At 36.4% G+C, this 18755-nt stretch overlaps 1 protein-coding gene across 1 annotated transcript in view; it reads left to right on the forward strand.

Moving 5' to 3' along the window:
- The window catches only part of adamts12 (ADAM metallopeptidase with thrombospondin type 1 motif, 12), a 153483-nt gene that overhangs the window by 97856 nt on the left and 36872 nt on the right, over window positions 1-18755 (forward strand). The window contains exons 12-14 of the mRNA XM_088628774.1: window positions 5257-5426; window positions 6368-6501; window positions 11501-11621. Coding sequence (XP_088484900.1) covers window positions 5257-5426; window positions 6368-6501; window positions 11501-11621 — 425 coding nt within the window. The remainder of the gene's footprint in view (window positions 1-5256; window positions 5427-6367; window positions 6502-11500; window positions 11622-18755) is intronic.

Raw genomic sequence — 18755 nt, forward strand, 5'->3', positions numbered from 1 at the left:
GGCACATAATGTCACGGATGTCGGAAAGGACGAACCGTGGAATGGCGGGAGAGCGTAAAAGACCCTATGCGTAGCGGCAAAACTGGAGGGTTAGCCCAGGCTCAGCTGTTCAGGAAATTACGTATACAGTAGAAACCAATGCCCTCAGGTAGCGGACGTGGGGCAACCTGGAGCTAGGCGGGTCTCAGGACATCTGAACGTCAATATTGAGCCAAGGCAAATATAAGACCCAGAAATATATAGCCCCAGAGAGAGAGAAACACCGGAAGGACAGCAAAGCACCGGAAACAATAGACAGGACAGAGAAGGAGCGCCCTCTGGCTGCAGAGGGCGTGACAAATAACTTTAGTGAAATAATTGATTGTCATAATGTTTTAATCTATAATGAGAAGCTACTTTAGCTTTTAAGTAAGTGAAAAAGCTATTAATTGCCTGATGTGGAAATATTTTAGTTCTTGTCTGCAGTGGGAATGGAGACTTTATAAACAGACAGTTTGAGGGAATCCTAGTGGAGCTGTAACATTTGTTGACTTAATCTGTGTTCATTTAATTTTTATTGTTATGCAGCATTTCCCAGATGTAAATCCCTATCTTGCTTGCAAATTGTTGAAACAAAAATCTCAATAAAACATTTTATTCTCATTTGAACCATTACAAAGCATTATTGATCTACTGTATCTATAATTTCTACAGCTAATATTTAATTATTGAATCTTTTTAAAAAGAGAAACTCTCTGAGGCCAGGGAAAACTTTTCTGAACAAAACTTTTTATTTTTAATGAGCACATTTTGCAGTTTAAATGCTGGTAGAAATGTCATAAATTCTTCTAATTAAATTTAGAAATTTACATGAAGTAATTTGTTGTTGTTTTATAATAATAATTCCTAACATTTACAGTATATAGCACTCTCAAAGAGCTTCACAGGCAATGGGCATTCTCCTCCACCACCACCAATGTATACTCCCCACCTGGATGATTCGACAGCAGTATGCACCAATATGAAGTGATGAAGCCAATAAATAAGTGAGGATTATTAGGAGGGCATGACTGGTGAAGGCTGGGGGAAATTTGGCCATGACATTAGGGTAACACCCCTACTCGTTTTGAGAAACACCCTGGATTTTTAATGACCACGGAGAGTCAGGACCTCTGTTTTACATCTTAATGGTGGCGCCTTTTTTAAAGTATACTGTATCCATCACAATACTGGGGCTTAAGGACCCACGTAGGCCACAGGGTGAGCACTCCATACAGTACTTGTCCCACTTTTCCAACAGCAACCTTAGCTTTCCCAGGAGGTCTCCCTTCCAGGTACTCAAACCTGCTTAGCTTTAGTGGATTGATAATATTTGAACAATTTACAAAAGCTCTTTTAATCCATATCTTGATTAAAGATATATGATATCATACAATATCATACTTTTGAACAAAATAAAACACAGCATCTTAATCATATGTCATACAGTATATCCTATATCCTATATCCTATGTCCTACTGTATGTCCTATATCATATATCACTAAGATGCTGTGTTTTTTTTTTGCTCAAGAGTACAATATGATTATGACTAAGCTGGTATTTACTGGACATACACACCCTTGAATAATACATATGGCCTCAGAGGTCTGGATACAGAAAGCGGTTTCTCTCTTCAAAACAAGTCGAATCCATGCCTCCATACCAACCGAGTGATTGATGCTTCTGATTGGCTTGATTGCTTACATTTGAAATGATGACAGTAATTATCTTTTCACTGTTCAACATTTTTCCTCATTAAAAAAAAACCTACTTAATTTTAACTAAAAAGTGTTCATGGAACTTATTCATTAACACACTCAAGCACGTTTTCCAGTTTATGTTGCCAAACAATTTTGAAGGATAGTAGGAGTCAGTTTGACCTTTGTAGTATTTTTCTGCTTTGTAGTAATTTTCCGCTGTAGCAAACTGCTATGAGGGTGCATTTTGAAGGGTGTTCAATTGCATAATAGAATGATAACCGCAAATTAAGTAGAAGGAGAAAAGGCTTTCTGTTTTTCTGGAAATTACTGTCGTACATTTTCAATAATTTAGAACTTAAATAATGTAATCCCAATTAATCGTTTTGTCAGTCATTTCTTCTTTTGTAAGGGGCATAAATAACAATTATTATGTAAGTCAAGGTGTTCCTCCAGAGTTTTACAGTACTGTGTTACTCATGAATGCTGCCAGGGAAACTCTGTACTGTAGCTCTTGTTAATTACCTGTACACTCCATGGTTTGATCATGTCTCCACAGTCTCAGTTGTTTGACTCTTTCATTTTCCAGTAACAGAGCTGATGACCATATCTTGCGTATGTCATCTGGATTGTTTCTGTGGCAGGCTGAAGCATTTGATTTCATCTCTGGATTCTGTAAGAGGTGTTTATATGAAGGTCCATGCAGTTCCACATGATTCTCCAGTTTTCAGTGGTGTCAAATCCTGATATGTTTGCCTTTGTTGGATAGGATCCAGAGAGATTTCGGGGAATTTTGGAATGTGGATGGGATCTTCTTTGTACAGTACATCTGTTGTAGAAACTGATGGAGCCCACAGAGTTTGATCAAGGCAGTAGTTCATCCACATGAAGCTGTGGAAGAGTTGTGGACTTTGGTATTCTGGTGATTATCTGCATAATGTCATCTATAATAGTAGTAGTTGAGCTGTTTAGTATCTACAGTATGTTGTGTGCCCATAGAGCAGAGGACTATTCTGCCATAAAGTAAACAAGAACAAAGAGGCAGTGTGAAGAGTCTTTATCTGCGCCCTACATGAGTCTGGTTAGATTTGTGAAAAAAAAAGAGTTTTAGGAAAGTACTTGTTGGTGTTGCTCCTGGTATTTAAGGCTTTTGTTGAGTGTGCTGCCAATGAAGACTTTTGCTGCAGAAAAATAAAGTTTACTCATCATTAGCTTGCTGGTTGCCCAGATGGAATCGGCTCATGAATCAATCAGTAACTACCTCTTAGGTCTGCTAATAGATTGCAGGCTTTCCTCTATTGTATTATTGTATAACATACAGTAATTGCAACCAAAGTCTTTACTGTTTTTTTAGCATTTTCATTAGTTCTTTGGGAAAAGATGATGGCTTCACCAGACCAATATTGTTTTTTGTGAATCAGAAAAATGAATATTGAATCGTTGCTCAGAGGGTAAACATCTATTTCATTGTGCTTTGTTTGCATCTGTATTGTCTAGTGGGAGATTGTTCTTTAAAAGTAGTAATTACACACAGCCCGTAAAAAAGGAGCAGCTAAATCAATAATTGGAATTAGAAGTTTCAGAGTAATATTTTTTATCATATTACTTATGTGGCTGTTACTAACTCTTCCATCTTCAGTGGGGGGTTGGCAGGAAGCAGCTAAATTTAGTAGCACTTTCACAATTAAAAAGTACTTAGTGCTGCTTGTCAGAGAGCTCCATATAAAATCTCAAATCAACATGCTACCTCACTGAAATAACTAAACATTTGTCAGAAATAACTGAACACCCGAGGCTATGTATGCCATAAGTCTATAAAAAGCATAACTCTTTGTCTTGCTGCACTAAGGCAGGGTCGTCACCTTTTAGCTGTTTTTGGCTTCTTGGCCTATTTTACAATTAGCTGACACACACACCTCTCTTTCCCCTTCCTGTTTTTCTCCTTATAGCTTTCGCTCTAAAAAGTCTCTCTTGTACTATTGTTATGTTCTGTAAGTGACTGTGTTTGATGTGGTATTTGCTAGTTAGTGACCAGGAAAAATGGAGAGTGACTTCCTTATTCAAGTCAAAACAAAGATTTACTTTAATACTTTCAGGCTTTTCAATGCCTCTCTGTTAAGAAACAAGTTTGTCCGCATTGACTTTGATAAAAACTGGCATTTGTCAACCAAATTGACTTCTGTTATGCCTCACATGCGCTACTCTTCACTTCATTCTGAATATAGTTTCTGAGGAAAAAGTGAGAATTAATGAGCACATTTGACTGGGACCTCTGACTTACTAAACGTCTTTGCTTCCCTAAGCAGCAAGTCAACTCCTCATTAGAAATACACTACTTTGTATTTGTTAAAGTGGAAGATGTCTCTCATGTCTGATACTAGCCCTGTGGGTCATTTGGATGTGATACAGTGTGGTGATTCTAGATAAATTCACTATATTTTGAATTATTTTAATTGCATGTCTGGTTCATAAATATAAGGGCTTGAGTGAGAAGATAATGAAATTCCTTTTTAATTAACTACATACCCCTTCTGTGCAGAACTGCTGAAAACAAATACAGTATATGCCCATATGCAAAATATGATTAACAGTTTTTAAATAAAATTGCTTAATATATTTGAATTTTCGCTAAAGATCAGCAAAATACTTAACACATCTGGACTAAAGAGGTTTTGAGGGGAGAAGTCATCTCATTAATTTATAAATCTATTCCAGATGTTCTCAGAATACTTTCAGTGAAAGTGTCTATTTTCAGTTGCTGCCAGAAGTACAGCTTTATGCTGAAGAAGTATGTAATCCACAATTGCCTATTTTGATAGTCTGCAGAGTCAATAAAATAAGAAGTTTCACTTAATCTTTCAGACTGCATTCTAGCTGTTGTAACTTAGAGTATAAACTGTGCCTTTAGCTCACCCTCAGGGAAGCCCACATTTATCTCCCTCAACCTATTCACAACAAAGCACTTTGGTCTTGAAAATATTTCTAAGAGAAAAGCCAATTTGAACTATCGGAATCTTTTTTTTTAGAATGGCCATAGTTGACATTTTCAGACTGAAGGTGTTGGTTGCTTGCCTTACAGGTTAAAGGATATATTCCAGACCAAAGTACTGTAGCTCATCGAGCCAGAGTTCATGCTGGTTTTAGTTCTGTTGCTGGTACCCACTTTTACAGGTGGGTGAACTGAAATGATTGGGGTAAAATATCTAATTTAATGCACAATAGCAGTGTCTGCAGCAAGAACACAAACCACAACCTGTCAGGTGTGATAGCAATAATTACCCCACTATGATGCCCCCTTACTTGGGCACATACAATGATAATGATCTACTTCCCGCTGGCAGAAGTGGCAAGAGATTATGGGAATATCACACACAGGCTCTGCTGCTGATTTGTTTATTACCTGTTTCAAAAATAAAATATACTAGGCTCTTTAGAGATTTTTAAACCAGGGTTGCTACTCCTGAAAATGATTACATTTTTTCATTAATTGCCACAGGGTTGTAATGAATATATATATAAAATTATTTTGTGTTTTGCAGGCCAGAGTATGGGGGGAAGTACTGCACTGGAGAACGCAAGAGATACCGCATATGCAACACTAAAGCCTGTCCCAAAGACAGGCCCACCTTCCGTGAAATGCAGTGTAGTGAATTTGATACTGTTCCCTACAAAAATGAGCTGTATGAGTGGATTCCAGTGGCTAATCTTGGTACGTATTGTGCCCTTCTTGGGAGAGGAAACCCTGAAGCCTTTTTTCCCCCATTATATCTCATTATCATCTGTCCCAATGCATAACATGTGTTGCATGTCAGGTTGCATTTTCTTTTTAAGTGTGTTGATACTGTATATGGATTTTTAAATAATCTTGCTGTCTAATTCACATTTTCATATTGTTGCCATCCTGCCTGCAGTGTCAAAATCATGCACGTCTGTTTTTTGCTTTAGTTTTCTGTAAAGAAACAAACAGTGGTTATGCAGTTACGAGTCATACTAGAGGACCAGAAGAGAGTATGATACAGTACACTTAAATGCCCAGTCAAAGTGTTTTATTAGTACAGGACTCTAAGGTTAAGACAGGCCTAAAGAATCTTTCTGTGGGTCCCAGGTTGTTGTCTTGCACATTTTTCTTTGTTTCCTTTGTTTTTTTGATGGTTCACTGTTCTATGCACAATGGACACAGCTCTCTGAGTTACTACCCTTGACAAAACTGAATGTGCTTACAAGACTGATTAACAAAGATAACATTGAGTTTCACAGAACATTAACCTTTTTGGCATCTCTCAGTCCAGCCTTGAAAATGAATAGCTGCTTTTCAATGATGCAAATGGTGCATCTGAGTCTGTAGCCATTATTAACTAGGTTCTTACTCAGGCCCAGTAGGTCACTGGGACAGAGCTTATCTTGGTTTCTGTAGCTTTAACCCTACATGACTGCCCCCTGAATGGTACTGTAGTGTAGTATACTGTATATTAGTTTACTATATAGTCAACTTGGAGAAAAGAAAACACTTTTCTCCGTTAATAACTTTTACAGATCATAAAGTCAAAAACTACTGGAGTTTAACAAATATTGCTCACTGTTTCAACATAAATATTTAACAGGGCTTTAATAACGGGAATTTAAATTTCTTCTCCGCTCATTTTGTTACAGTAAACCCTTGTGAGCTTAACTGTCGCCCTGTTGATGAACAGTTCTCAGAGAAAATGCTGGATGCGGTAACTGATGGGACACCCTGCTTTATGAACAACAGCAGCAGGAACATCTGTATCAATGGTGTATGCAAGGTAGTGTTGGGTATGTTTCTTTCTCAAATACTGTATTCATGAGAAACTTTTATTACCACATATCTTGGCATTAATTTTTCTCACTAAGATCTACTGTGCTGATTTCCTTGTCTTTATAACTCAGTATGACAGCTTTTATGGAAAGGCATTGACTCACATGCTTTTATGTGGTAAATGGAAAAGATTAAATACAAAATGTATTTTGCACAGTGAATACTTTAATAAAATCTTGTCTGCATTGTTCAACCTGAAGGATTTTTTGTTCTACTTTTATTCATATTAAAACTTAGTAATATATTGTTTTATACACCACAAAACACTATTCCTGAACGCCTTTCTCAGACATTCTGTAGGGTTCAGCTTGAAAAAAACCTTGGATTAATTTAGAAAAGCAGACTTACAAAAGAAGTGTGATTTGAGCTCTCATTTTGTAAAGGAAAATGGCCTTTTCACACATTCCAGCTGGAAAGCAATTTCAGATTCTTCTTCTGCAGTTATTGAGCTCTTCAGATTATGTCTTCTAAAAATGCTTTTAGGATTCATATGTGTTACAGTAATTCTTCCCTGTTTGAATTTAAATCTCAACAATAAGTCAACATGTACTGTATGTTAAGTGAATAATATTCAAATGCTTGATTTTTTAGGCTACCCCTTTGAATACTGGAGTTTAAATTAAAAAAATGAATCAGATTTTTCTGCAATTAAAGTATATTACAGTTTAATGTATGAAAGTGATTTTGAAGTGACTATTTTTTATAACCTCCTGTCAGATTCCCCTGTTATCTGGTTTGGTTTCATTTCTAAAAGGGTCAGAATATATTTGGTTTTAAGCATCCTGAGGAATGTTGGTGAGTTTTTGATAACCTTGAGGCATGTAATCACTTAAATATCAATAATTAAAAATACATTTAAAATCCCATTAGGTATCTGAAGCTTTTCCATTGATTGATGTTTAAGGGAGTATTTTTGCATTTCCCAGGCCTACAGTTTCCTTCCCTAAGTATAACTGTAATTATAGCAGTGAACAAACTGCACATACTGTACTGTACATCCGATGTATCACAAAGCTGTCTGTAAAAGAAAATTTTGATTTTTTATTTATATTTCAAAATGTCATCCAGTAAACAGAAATGGGAAATCTGTTTGGTATTCCTAGCAAATGCCAACTTTTGCTTCTGTTGTTCTATTTTTTGTAACATCATGAAAACTGCATGGTTACAAAAAAATCACAGTGGTTTTCCTTTTCACAAACTCAAGTAGACTCACATCATGCCAGTTAGCAGTGCACAATACCACAATGTCACAATAGGAACTTGGAATCAGAAGAACTTGGAAGCAGAGAAAGAATTAGCCCATTTGCACCTGTCTGCACAGACAGTTTATCATAAATCATTGCCTACTCTCCAACAACATTTCACCCTGGAATCCTGATGCCATTCTTTTAGTACCATCACCTTGGCAGCTACCCCACAGTTGTATTTGCATGGTCCTAGCCCCCTCATTTGGCAACCAGGTTCTTACCACTCTGCTTTGTAGGTTAATGGTACTGTAAGTCTAGAAACAGAAGCTCTTCACATTTGTCATAGGATATCTGAGATCTCAGAACAGTCTCAATGGCTACCACTGCTTTGCAATTATGCATTGTTTTTTTACGCTTCCTACAGTGATTGTATGCTTGTAGAACACTATTGAGGTTTCAGGACTCATTGTTCAATAAATTCAATATATTTTTTACATCTGAAAAATGTGTTAGCCCTCCATTTCTATCGCTGTCTATAGTAATGATCTGAATTTTTTTTTCTGAGCTTTAATTAATTGGTCTCCTAGGGAGCTTTTTGTGCGGTGTTTTATTGATTTGTACTCCAAGATATTAAATTGAATGTGCCAGCAGTCAGGAGGAGTTCAGAGAGATATCTTAAAATATTTAATTAAAATATGGCATACACACAAATAATCTATTCCTCCTGCTATATGTACTGTAGATGTACTATACTCTGAGAGCTTGGACTCAGGGTTTTGATTAAAATGACTTTTAAACACTTATAACTTAACCCCTTATTTTTCGGGGTGCATGTTTTTAATTTCATAGCAAAATCCTGTTGCCAAAAGAGAATTATTGTCAGGAACTGCATTCCTACGAGCGCCTCTCACCGCTAACACCCACGCACTAATTAATCAATTGTCATTCCTCACGCTCTTCCCTATTTATACCCTCTCACTCCACTCAGTCCCCGCTCACTATTGAGAATAACCCTTGGTGCGTAAACTACTCTCGACCTGATTTCTGGCTACCCGACCTTGTTTCCTCCTGCTTCGACTTTGTCTCGTCTCTCGTTTTGGATTTGGATACTCTCGACATGACTCTTGTGATACCTGACCTAGCTCTTCTACCTCGACTACGACATTTGCCTTTGGGATCTGGATGCCAATCACTAGCTACTACCTACAGTCTCAGTGCCGCATAGGGTCCAACCAGGTGCTCCTAACGCCATCCTTGACAATTATAGCACGAAAGGTACAGTGAGAGAACTGGTAATCATGTTCTCTTTTTTATGTAATTATATGTACTGCTGTATATGCTTACCTGACATCTTATAGCTTTACTGGGCTAGAAAATTGAGAACTGTGAGCCATCTAAGAATCGCACATTCCAAGCTCAGTAAAATTGAGTTTCCACAGGCAGGTGGACTGATATTGTAAGAACATAAAAAAGGTTACAAATGAGAGGAGGCCATTTGGTTGCCCGTTTGATAGTTAATAGCTATTTGAGCAGAGGGTGTCTTCCAGCCTGAAGAAGCTTTTTCCTTGAAAGGAGCCAGGTTATCGGTTAAAACCTAATTTTTTATTCGATCCTGTCTATAATCTTGAAACCCCTTAGGCTACAGCTCTTGTTTGTATTAATACTGCCACTTATCAGTTACAGAAGCGCAGTGCTGGTTGGATTAAAGTACTACGATTCAACAACTTAAAGAGGCAACAATCAGATAATCTCTACCACACACTGAACATAAAAGCATTACAGACAAGAGGAGGTCATTTGATAACATGTGATATGAAGGAGCCCAAACACCTGGTTTCTTTTTTCCTCTGGTTTGGGAAAGAGTGGTCTCTGTATGTCTCAGATTGAGATTTGGAATCGTACCTGGAAAATAGAAAATAGACGATTTTCTTTGCACTTTCAGTTTTCTCTGCTTGCTTTAGTTACAACAGCCACACTCATGAGAAACTTGCATGTAAAATTGCCAGCTGATTGCAACAAGTTTTAACTTTCCATGTACTGTAGATGGTATCAAATCACAGCTTGTCTAAAATATTTAGTGGCAACATGCTGTGTTAACATTTGTTTTCAGTGGCTTTATAACATAAGGAATGTACATTTGTCAAGTGCAGAATTTTAGTTCAACTTTGTTTTCAGTGACAAAAACATCAGGTTTTGCATTTGATGTAAAATTCGAAATATCTTCCTATCTGTGTCGTGCTAACGTAAAGAAAAACCAAACTGCCTGTCTTTTCTCAATGATTCCTAGTAAACTTGTGATACACTGTATTTTTGTTTTAATTTTGCTTTCCAGTCCAGTCACATTCATTTATGCATCATGCTAGGTTTTTGTAATTATATAATAACTCCAATAAATAAAGAAGCTAATTTAAATTTTAAGCTTTTCTTATTGCTCTTTCTTGAACAATCCATACTGATTATTTGCAAGTGTCATTCCTAAAGTACAAAAGCTAGTTTTTTTTTTTCCAAGGAAATGAGTTGCATTTTCCTAGATCAACCTTCTACTTCCTATTTAAATTTTCAGTTTCATCACCTGTTCTTGTGTAGAACATTTTTTTGAGCAGTGCATGTCCCTGAGTTGCACAATGACTAATCTTTGGGCTGTATGCCCATAGAACAGCTTTACTAGCCTGCTTCATTTATAAAACTAGAATTTAAAAATAAACGTTAATTTTTCAGTATGTTTTCTACAAGTCCTGTAAGTAGTTTTCATTTTTTAAATCAAGAGTTCATTCTTCCACACTAGCAAGCATGTTTTTGCAGTGGAAAAAACAAATGTCAACCAAATATTGCAGCTTCTGCGCTATAATAAATGTCTTCATGACCTGCTTTTCAGATGTTTCTCACATGAGTTTGCTACATGCTAGCCTTATGTATAGCACTGAATAGACGTGAAGCAAATGAATGACTAATAAGCAAACAAGTCTTGAAAACCTTTGCTCCCCCACCCATTTTATTTGCAATCAACAGTTTATTATTTTTTGGAAAAGGAAAGGAAACATGAAAACAATAGACAACATAATTTTATATAAGGAGCTCAGGTACATAGTGAATTAATAAAGTAAATCTAAAATTAGTGTTAACTAACTCCATCAGATGCTTAACCAGGAAAGCCGAGCTCAGGTTCCTGCTTCTAATATACTCAAGTCTGCAGTCTGGCAGTTGGATCGCTCAAAATTGAGTATATCCCTTAATGCAAATAGACTGTAATGTAATGTGACCATAACAGACTCAATGCAGAGTCTAAGAATAATTTTCTTTGCAGCTTTTAAAGTCGCCAGTCAAGTTTTCCATTGCATTGCAATTAAACCTTTCAGTGAATCTTCATTAAGAACAGTAGAAATAAATATGAAAATTGTCTCAACTCACACTCTAGTAAAAACAGATAATATACTAGCCAAGTGTTTCCAAAATGTTGCAGTGACAGAACAGTTCCAAAGCATATGAAGAAAAGTACCAGACACATCTACAGTATATTGCGGATATTAAAAGACAAGTATTTGCTGATTCTTGAGCAGAACTGTATATAAGGGGTTGCATTAACATTTCGAATCATTTTATAGTGTATTAGTTGATCAGCCAGGTTTTTTGAGGCCTTGAAGGTGTTCAGCTATGCAATTTCACAATTACGGGAAAATCACTCCCCCCATTTTTCAAACTCACTCTTGGAGTGAGCAGTTGTTGGCCTGTGATTCAGAGTTGGGTGATGTGCTCCCTCAGGCTGTGGGATGCGACTACGCCATTGATTCCAACGCAGTAGAAGATCGCTGTGGTATCTGCTTGGGAGACGGATCTTCTTGCCACACAGTTAGGAAGACTTTTGATGCGAAGGAAGGCTCAGGTAAGGCTGTATTGTATTCATTTTTTGTGCTGCTGCTTTTTTAACCAAAATTGTTTACTAATGAGAGACCATTCTAGCCTGTTTGGTAGTTAGTAGTTAATTAATCTGAAGATCTTAGTCATGTGTTTCTTGAAAGAAGCCAGCACATCAGCTTCAACTACATGGCTGGATAGCTTGTTCTATACTCTTTACCACCCTTTGGGTAAAGACATGTCTCTTTTTTCAATTTTAAATGTGCTTAAACATGGTTTCCACTTGTGTTTTTGCCTTGTGTTTCACTGTGATCCCACACTGCTGGAGTAAGTACTATTGTGAACAGTTTTTAAAAGAAATCCATTACATTTGCAAGCTTTTTGTGTAAGAGAAGACATATTTTTTGGAAACATTTTAATAATTTTAAATAATTTTAAAAATTAGTCCATTACACAAGTAATAGATTTGTTTTTTTTTAAAGTAACCTTTCTACACAGTAATTCTGAGACTATCCTCAGCTGTTTTCAAATGGCACACATCATGATAAACAAGGACTTGCTACTGGTTCCATTAATTTATTTTCCAGTGCTTGCTAGCCTTTCCAATTATTAATTCACATCTCTACCTTATCCCTGTTATTGTCCTTGCTCCTTGGCTGATAGCTTATTGTGAGGGAGCTCTGATAACCTCAAGCAGACACGCAAGTGCCAGATTTGTATTTCAACTTGCTTATCCACTGGATTATGCAGAAGCCCCCATATGGAGTTTGTCTGAACCTACTGAATTAATTTTAATATTGTCTGGCATCACATTATCTCTGATGTGCTTCAGTATATCAATATTCATGGGAAATAGATTATATACTCAAACAGATTACAATACAAATGTTACACAATTAAATGCCTGCATCTTTAGATATACCTAACTGTGGTATGTTTAAACTTATTGTAAATAATTTCTGATTGTGTCGTTACCATGTTAAGTTAACTAGCAAATTATTGTGAAATCTAAAGTTTTTAGAGTAAATTAACATGAACACAGCAGCAATAGCATCCAGTGTAATTATAAGATTTAAAGAAGACTGGGGTTCCTTAAGTAATGAATTTCATTCTGTCTATTATTTCGTGTGGTTTTAGGTTGAAATACTGTGGACATTACTGAGGATGTCGATAGGCCAGTTTGCAGCCTGTTAAAATTAAGTACTGATAAGACAGAGAGTGTGTCGATTTATATTGGATATATTGGAGCCAGATTTAGGAGGCTGGTTAGTAATCTTGCTGTCATTTTTTTTTCTATCATTCCCTATTATAGATGGCAATTGCAGAAATTATATTGTCTTTGCAGCAGTCCCAAACTACCTTCTTATCTTATATGCTATTTGTCTTTTTACATGTCAAGGATATATTACTATAACAGATTTCAGACTGATCTTCCCAGTTATTTATTATTGTGTCTGCAATCTGTTCCAAATTTATCGACCCCTATGTTATCGAGAGAATTCAATCTGATCATATCTTTCTCTTTCCCATGTAACCTTGACTTGCTTCCTGTTTCATTTGCTTTGAAATTCTCCTGCTGTTCTGCAGTGGTTGAGTTCCACAATATCTGTCACTCACGTCCCACTTAGCTGCCTGCATTTGTCTTCTCCAGCCTTGGAACAGATTAACTGCTTGTCCCAAAGAGCCAAAACATATCACAGTCATCGTCTGAAGAAGGCAGTTTTAGCTTTTTTGTACTTGTATGCATTTTAAATTTAGACTGTTATCTTTAATTTATTATAAGTCTAACTTCCATAACTTGCACTTTGTTCATTATTGCTTATTTGTTCCAACTTTGTATTTTTTTATTAGACAGGACTATTTCTATTTTTTTCTTCTTCTAAAAGGTCCATATTCATTTTTGAAAATAGTACAAGGAAGGTCTGAAATTAGATCATTGGATCCATCTAGTTCGTTTGCTTGCTAGTAGATAAGGAACTCATTCATTTTAAGTCATTTTAAGGATCCCACTGTAAACATTCTGTATTAAATGCATTTCTTCTTAGTATCTGCTTGTGGCCTCTGGTTCGTGTTGTTCACCATAAAGAAGTCCACTGGGTTGGCTTAAACAATGGGTCTGAGGTGTTTGAATTCCTGATTCATATCCCCTAATAGTTTTCTCAGTTCAAATCTAAAGGGATTTTATAACACCAATTTTAGATCAATGGATCTTAATTTTCAAGACCTCTTATTTCGTAGATTGGAACCGCAGTTTAGATTTTACCTTGTTTTTGTTGCAGCAGTCAGGGCTCTGTACAGTCTCCTTCTGCAGCCTCATTAAGCTTAAGTTCTTGTTTTATGCTTGCTTTATTGCACTCCTGATGAGAAAACTGTTTACTAATGAGCTTCACTTCTATGAACTGATACATAAACACACATCAAGTGTGGTCTCTGAAAATCTTTGCATTTCTGTCTGTGGTTTGCAAAAGATACACATTCTTGAATGCAATAGACTCATTGTATCATACTTATGATATAAAAAAACATCACCAAGAAAACTAAGTATTTGCTAGTGAAACACACCTAACCAGAAGAGCTTACAGATAAATATTAGTGATTTCTAATATTAAATGATAATTATAGCTTTGTATAACTGTTTAACCTTGGAAAAAGTGTCTTTTGTGTGTATTCAAGCTTCTTAATGCTGCATAGAAATAGTACAGTGGTGTGACGTTTATCACTGCTGCCTCACAGCTCTATGGTCCTGGGTTCAACGTTGGCCTCAGATGTGTATCTGTATTTGTATGTTCTTATTGTGCAGGTTTCCTCAGGTGCTCCAGTGTCCTCCCATCTCAATCAGCAACAGATTAAGACTTAACAACAGGCAAAGTGCCTTCTGATCTCAGATCTAATTTGTTCAATTAGCCAATTAAGTTCACAGGTGGAATGAAAACTGGGGTTCCTCAAGGCATTAGAGGAAATAATTGAAGACTTTAGTACAGTCTATCTAGTTGTGTACAGGTCGGTACTCTGTAGTTGTTGCTTGTCATTGTGGAACGTGTTACCTTTTTTCTAGATTCCTACTGTATATAATAAGATTGGTTGTGTCTGAACTAGAGATCACAAAAAGTCCTCTATGATCCATGATGCATGACTGTTCCTACTCTTACATGTAGATTAAATCAGTTCTCTTTTTTTAGAAAGTGTAGGCTTTCCAAAACCTAATAGAAAATTTCATTTAATATCTTTGATTAACAAGCATATTGCTTCACCAGTCTATTTTGAATAGACCTTTAAATGCACCAGTTTCACTTATTTCAAGCTCATTTGCTCATTTCCATAGGGGATTTATCTCACTTTGCTTACATTATTCTGTAGCAAATCTGATTTGAGGTGAAATGTGACTCATCTGACTAAATCTGTCCAAGTGCAGTGTCACTGTAAACCATAATTTCACCTACAAAGCTAGTCATTAAAATTACCCTAGGCCAAAATGATGAGGTGTAATTTCTTGCCAGTAAAGGCTAGAAAAAATACTTTTACAGGTAAAAAGGAGAAAATTAACATTCCTTGTCTGAGACATTGCTTGAAGTCCAGGTGGAGAACAGAGATTATGTCCCTTCACTTTGGTGTGAAGACTGCATTATTCAGTCTGTTTCTAACATCCACTTTGACTTAAATTCAGTGGTGGAAATTCAAAGGCCTTAAATGCAGTGGTGGAAATGTTACAGAATTTATACATATATTCATCCTACATAACCCCCCTCCCCACTAGTTAAAGTCTATAAATATACTGCATCTATAAGTGCAAGTGTTGTTGTAGTTTGATTTCAAACTGATTTTTTGCTTGGCAACAACTGCATTTTTAAAGATGTTAGACAAATGTTTTAAAGCATTTCAGGGTATCTCTGCACTAAATTTATTTTTTTATTTGTGGTAGGGTTTGAAAAGCTTTTTAGAGTACTCGATATGAGACTGTTGCATGAACTCCACATCAGTTAACATGTGCATTGACATTCAGTCTGATTTTTAATCAGGGAAATACTCTACAGTCCTTTGCTAGCTGAACTTTTATGAGACCACCAGGGAAAGTGAGTCTTTTTGCCTGACTGGGGCTAATGAAATCATTGGCCATGTGCCTGGCCAGATACACCTCAGGAGTGAATAAACACTAGTACAGTATGTGCTGTGAGTGTACAGTATAGGGACAAAGGGAAGCGGCTTACTCGTATTGAGGCTATTCAACTTGCTGCTTAATTGTTATTTGACTTTTGCAGTTTTTCCTTATTTGTGTATTTCCTTTTCATTTCATAATCAGGGCTGTTCACAATTCTCAACTTGGCATTTAATCATTGCTACACCACCACTAATACTATAACGTTACTATTAATAATCAGAAGGAACCAAAGAAAGAACAACAACAAATTAATATATTATTTCCTATATTTAATTCTTAGTGGTATCTATTAATAAGGGCACTTTGGTTGAAACTGACCTGATTAATGGACATTTTCTTTTTCATTTGTTTTTGTGCCCAGGATAGATTTTATTTCTTAGTTTAGAATCAACAGTTTATATTTTATTTTATACTCCTACCTTGATTTGGAAACCCTATCTGTAAATGAATTTAGCTTGAAACCTTTGTACCAACACTGGAGCGATGAATGCAAGATGCACGTGAGTCCTCTGAAGAGACCTGTCAGATGGTCCACATCTTACACACTGGAAGCCTACACCCCAGACAGCACAGCTCAGAATCAGAAACACGGGCTGATGTAGGTCTTAGGAATAATAGTGCACGTTCAAAGGTGCACGCTTGGACCAGATTCAGGTGTGCAGCTTCTAGAATATAGGGAACCAACTTCCCTCCAAATGAGTCTTGACTGGTTGATCCTCTCAGGTGTCTGAGATTGAAGATTAATATTCTCTCTCACATCCAGGTCATATAGGCTCCTGTAATTTGAGATCTTTTGTTGTTTTTATTCGTATACTATGAGCTGCATATTGCATCAGTTTGAGAAGATGTGCAGCTCTCACTGTGAGTTCATAGGGATCATTGTTACAAATGGGACAAGGATATCCAGGGATCTCAAGAACACCTAACACCAGTGTAATTTATCTAGTGGCACCTGCACTCGGGATAATATTCCCAATAATGGTCCAATGTGAAACTGTGCTTCTGTTCAAGCACAGGACTCAAACTGTACTTCAAATAAACATCATTACTAGTAGAGTCTTTTAAAAATTAATGTATTTATTGATTAAGTCTATGAAATGATCTTTTGCTTTTTTTGTAAATATAAGGTGTTTATTATTCTTATTAATAACAAGATAAATGTTATCCAGTTTGGCTTGCAACATGTGTTTTGTTACTTTATCAACTTGTGATGAATATGGCATCATTTGAGATGTGAAGGCATTGAAAGACGCATCTGTCATCCATTTTGCTCCATTTTTCTATTGACAGATTGAAAGGTTTAGGCATAACCATATAATCCCACTGGCTGCAAGTGTTTTCTGCAGAAAAAGGACTTTTTTAGTTTTCTCCCTTTAATTTCCAATTGATGACTTGTTGGCTTGAAACACTCTGACAGCAGCATTATTTTGTTATTGTGTAACATGCTTCCTCTATTATTGAAGCCACTTTAAAGTGTGATTTCCAGGAGTTAAAGGATAGCAGGGTCAGGTATTTTAGTGTGAGGGGGGTCTCCAGGGGAAACCATTTTACATATAATAGTGGTACTCAGTGGCCGATAGGTGGCATTGTTGCCCGTGTTTCATAAATTCCAGAGGGTGAAGAGAGAATGCACTTTATTTTACATTAAAACTTAATGATCCTCTTTACACTCGTGATAGTGAGGCAATATGGAGGATGAACTGTGTGTGTGCACCCATTTTGTTAATCAAAGGAAGAACCTTCTTGGCATTCTTGGAGTCTAATAGAATAATTTTTAGTTTAATGTTCCAGCTACAGAGGACAACTCAGAGACAAATCTCCACTTGAGAAATAAAGAATAACAGTTACAAGAATCTAAGAGAGGTTACAAGTGTGAGGGGGCCTGCTCGTTCAGTAATCAATAAGTTAAAAAAAAACATTTGTCTAGGCAATCCCCTGGCTTGCAAGTGTGAAATAATTTTCCTTGTTTGACCACATCCCTTAGGATTTTCTTGGACACTAACCCCTCCCCATCGTCTTTGTCATCCTGTGAAGAAATTTAGCTCCCTTAGCCTGCATTAGTACAATAATCTCCCAAAGTTCTTCAATTATTCTTCTTACTCTTCTATGAACTGTTTAATATGTATAATATGACGTTATGGTGAATAAAACTGAACACAGTATTCTAAATACATTGTACAGCATAACATAACATCCCGTGGACTTAAATTCTACTCCTTTTTCCATATACTGTATATGTCAAATATATTTGTCAACACTATTTTGACATATATAAATATATGTGGAATTTAAATCTTTACAAAGTTGTCATGTTTACGTATACCACAGCACATACAATATTTGATTGATTTATTCTCTGACCCTGTCAGGTTTTGTCAGTGATGTCAGTGATCAAAGAATGGTATAGTGATGGTTTGGCAAATGGTAGATAAAATTGTGCACAGGGTGTAAAGGGACTCCTTGTTTTTTTGGGGGGATTGAGGAGATTTCGGCATGTAGGTCTATAAAGTGCTTTGAGCAGAAGTTTGTCAAATAAACTTGCCAAGGAGTGCCAATCATTTTTCAGCAGCTCCACGGCTGTTTGTTTTTGTCAGAGAGTTTGGTATTCACAAACAGTACTCACAAACAGAGGAGGGCTCTATGCACACTTAGAAATGATCATGTGCAGAACACAAAGCTATGTATGAAAGAACAACAGATAGCAGACTTTTTTTTATTTTGCTTTTACACATAATCATAGTATTTCTTTAATTCACAATTAGAGGCATTTCTACATTTGTGAATAAATGAGACAATAAATGAACTCTCTTAGAAAAATGACTGTGTGAGACTGGAAATAATTATGCCTTTATGAGAATATTTATCCATATAAGAACCTGGCTTCTCTATGCAGTGATCTGCAGACACCTTCAACTACTGCAAATTGTTTCACATTTTGTCGCTTTACAGTGCTTTCAATTAGAATTTCTATGTAGAATCTCAACATAGATAAACCTAGGAATGCAT

The sequence above is a fragment of the Lepisosteus platostomus genome, chromosome 4 (assembly GCF_059453375.1).
Source record: "Lepisosteus platostomus isolate fLepPlt1 chromosome 4, fLepPlt1.hap1, whole genome shotgun sequence".
NCBI lineage: Eukaryota > Metazoa > Chordata > Actinopteri > Semionotiformes > Lepisosteidae > Lepisosteus > Lepisosteus platostomus.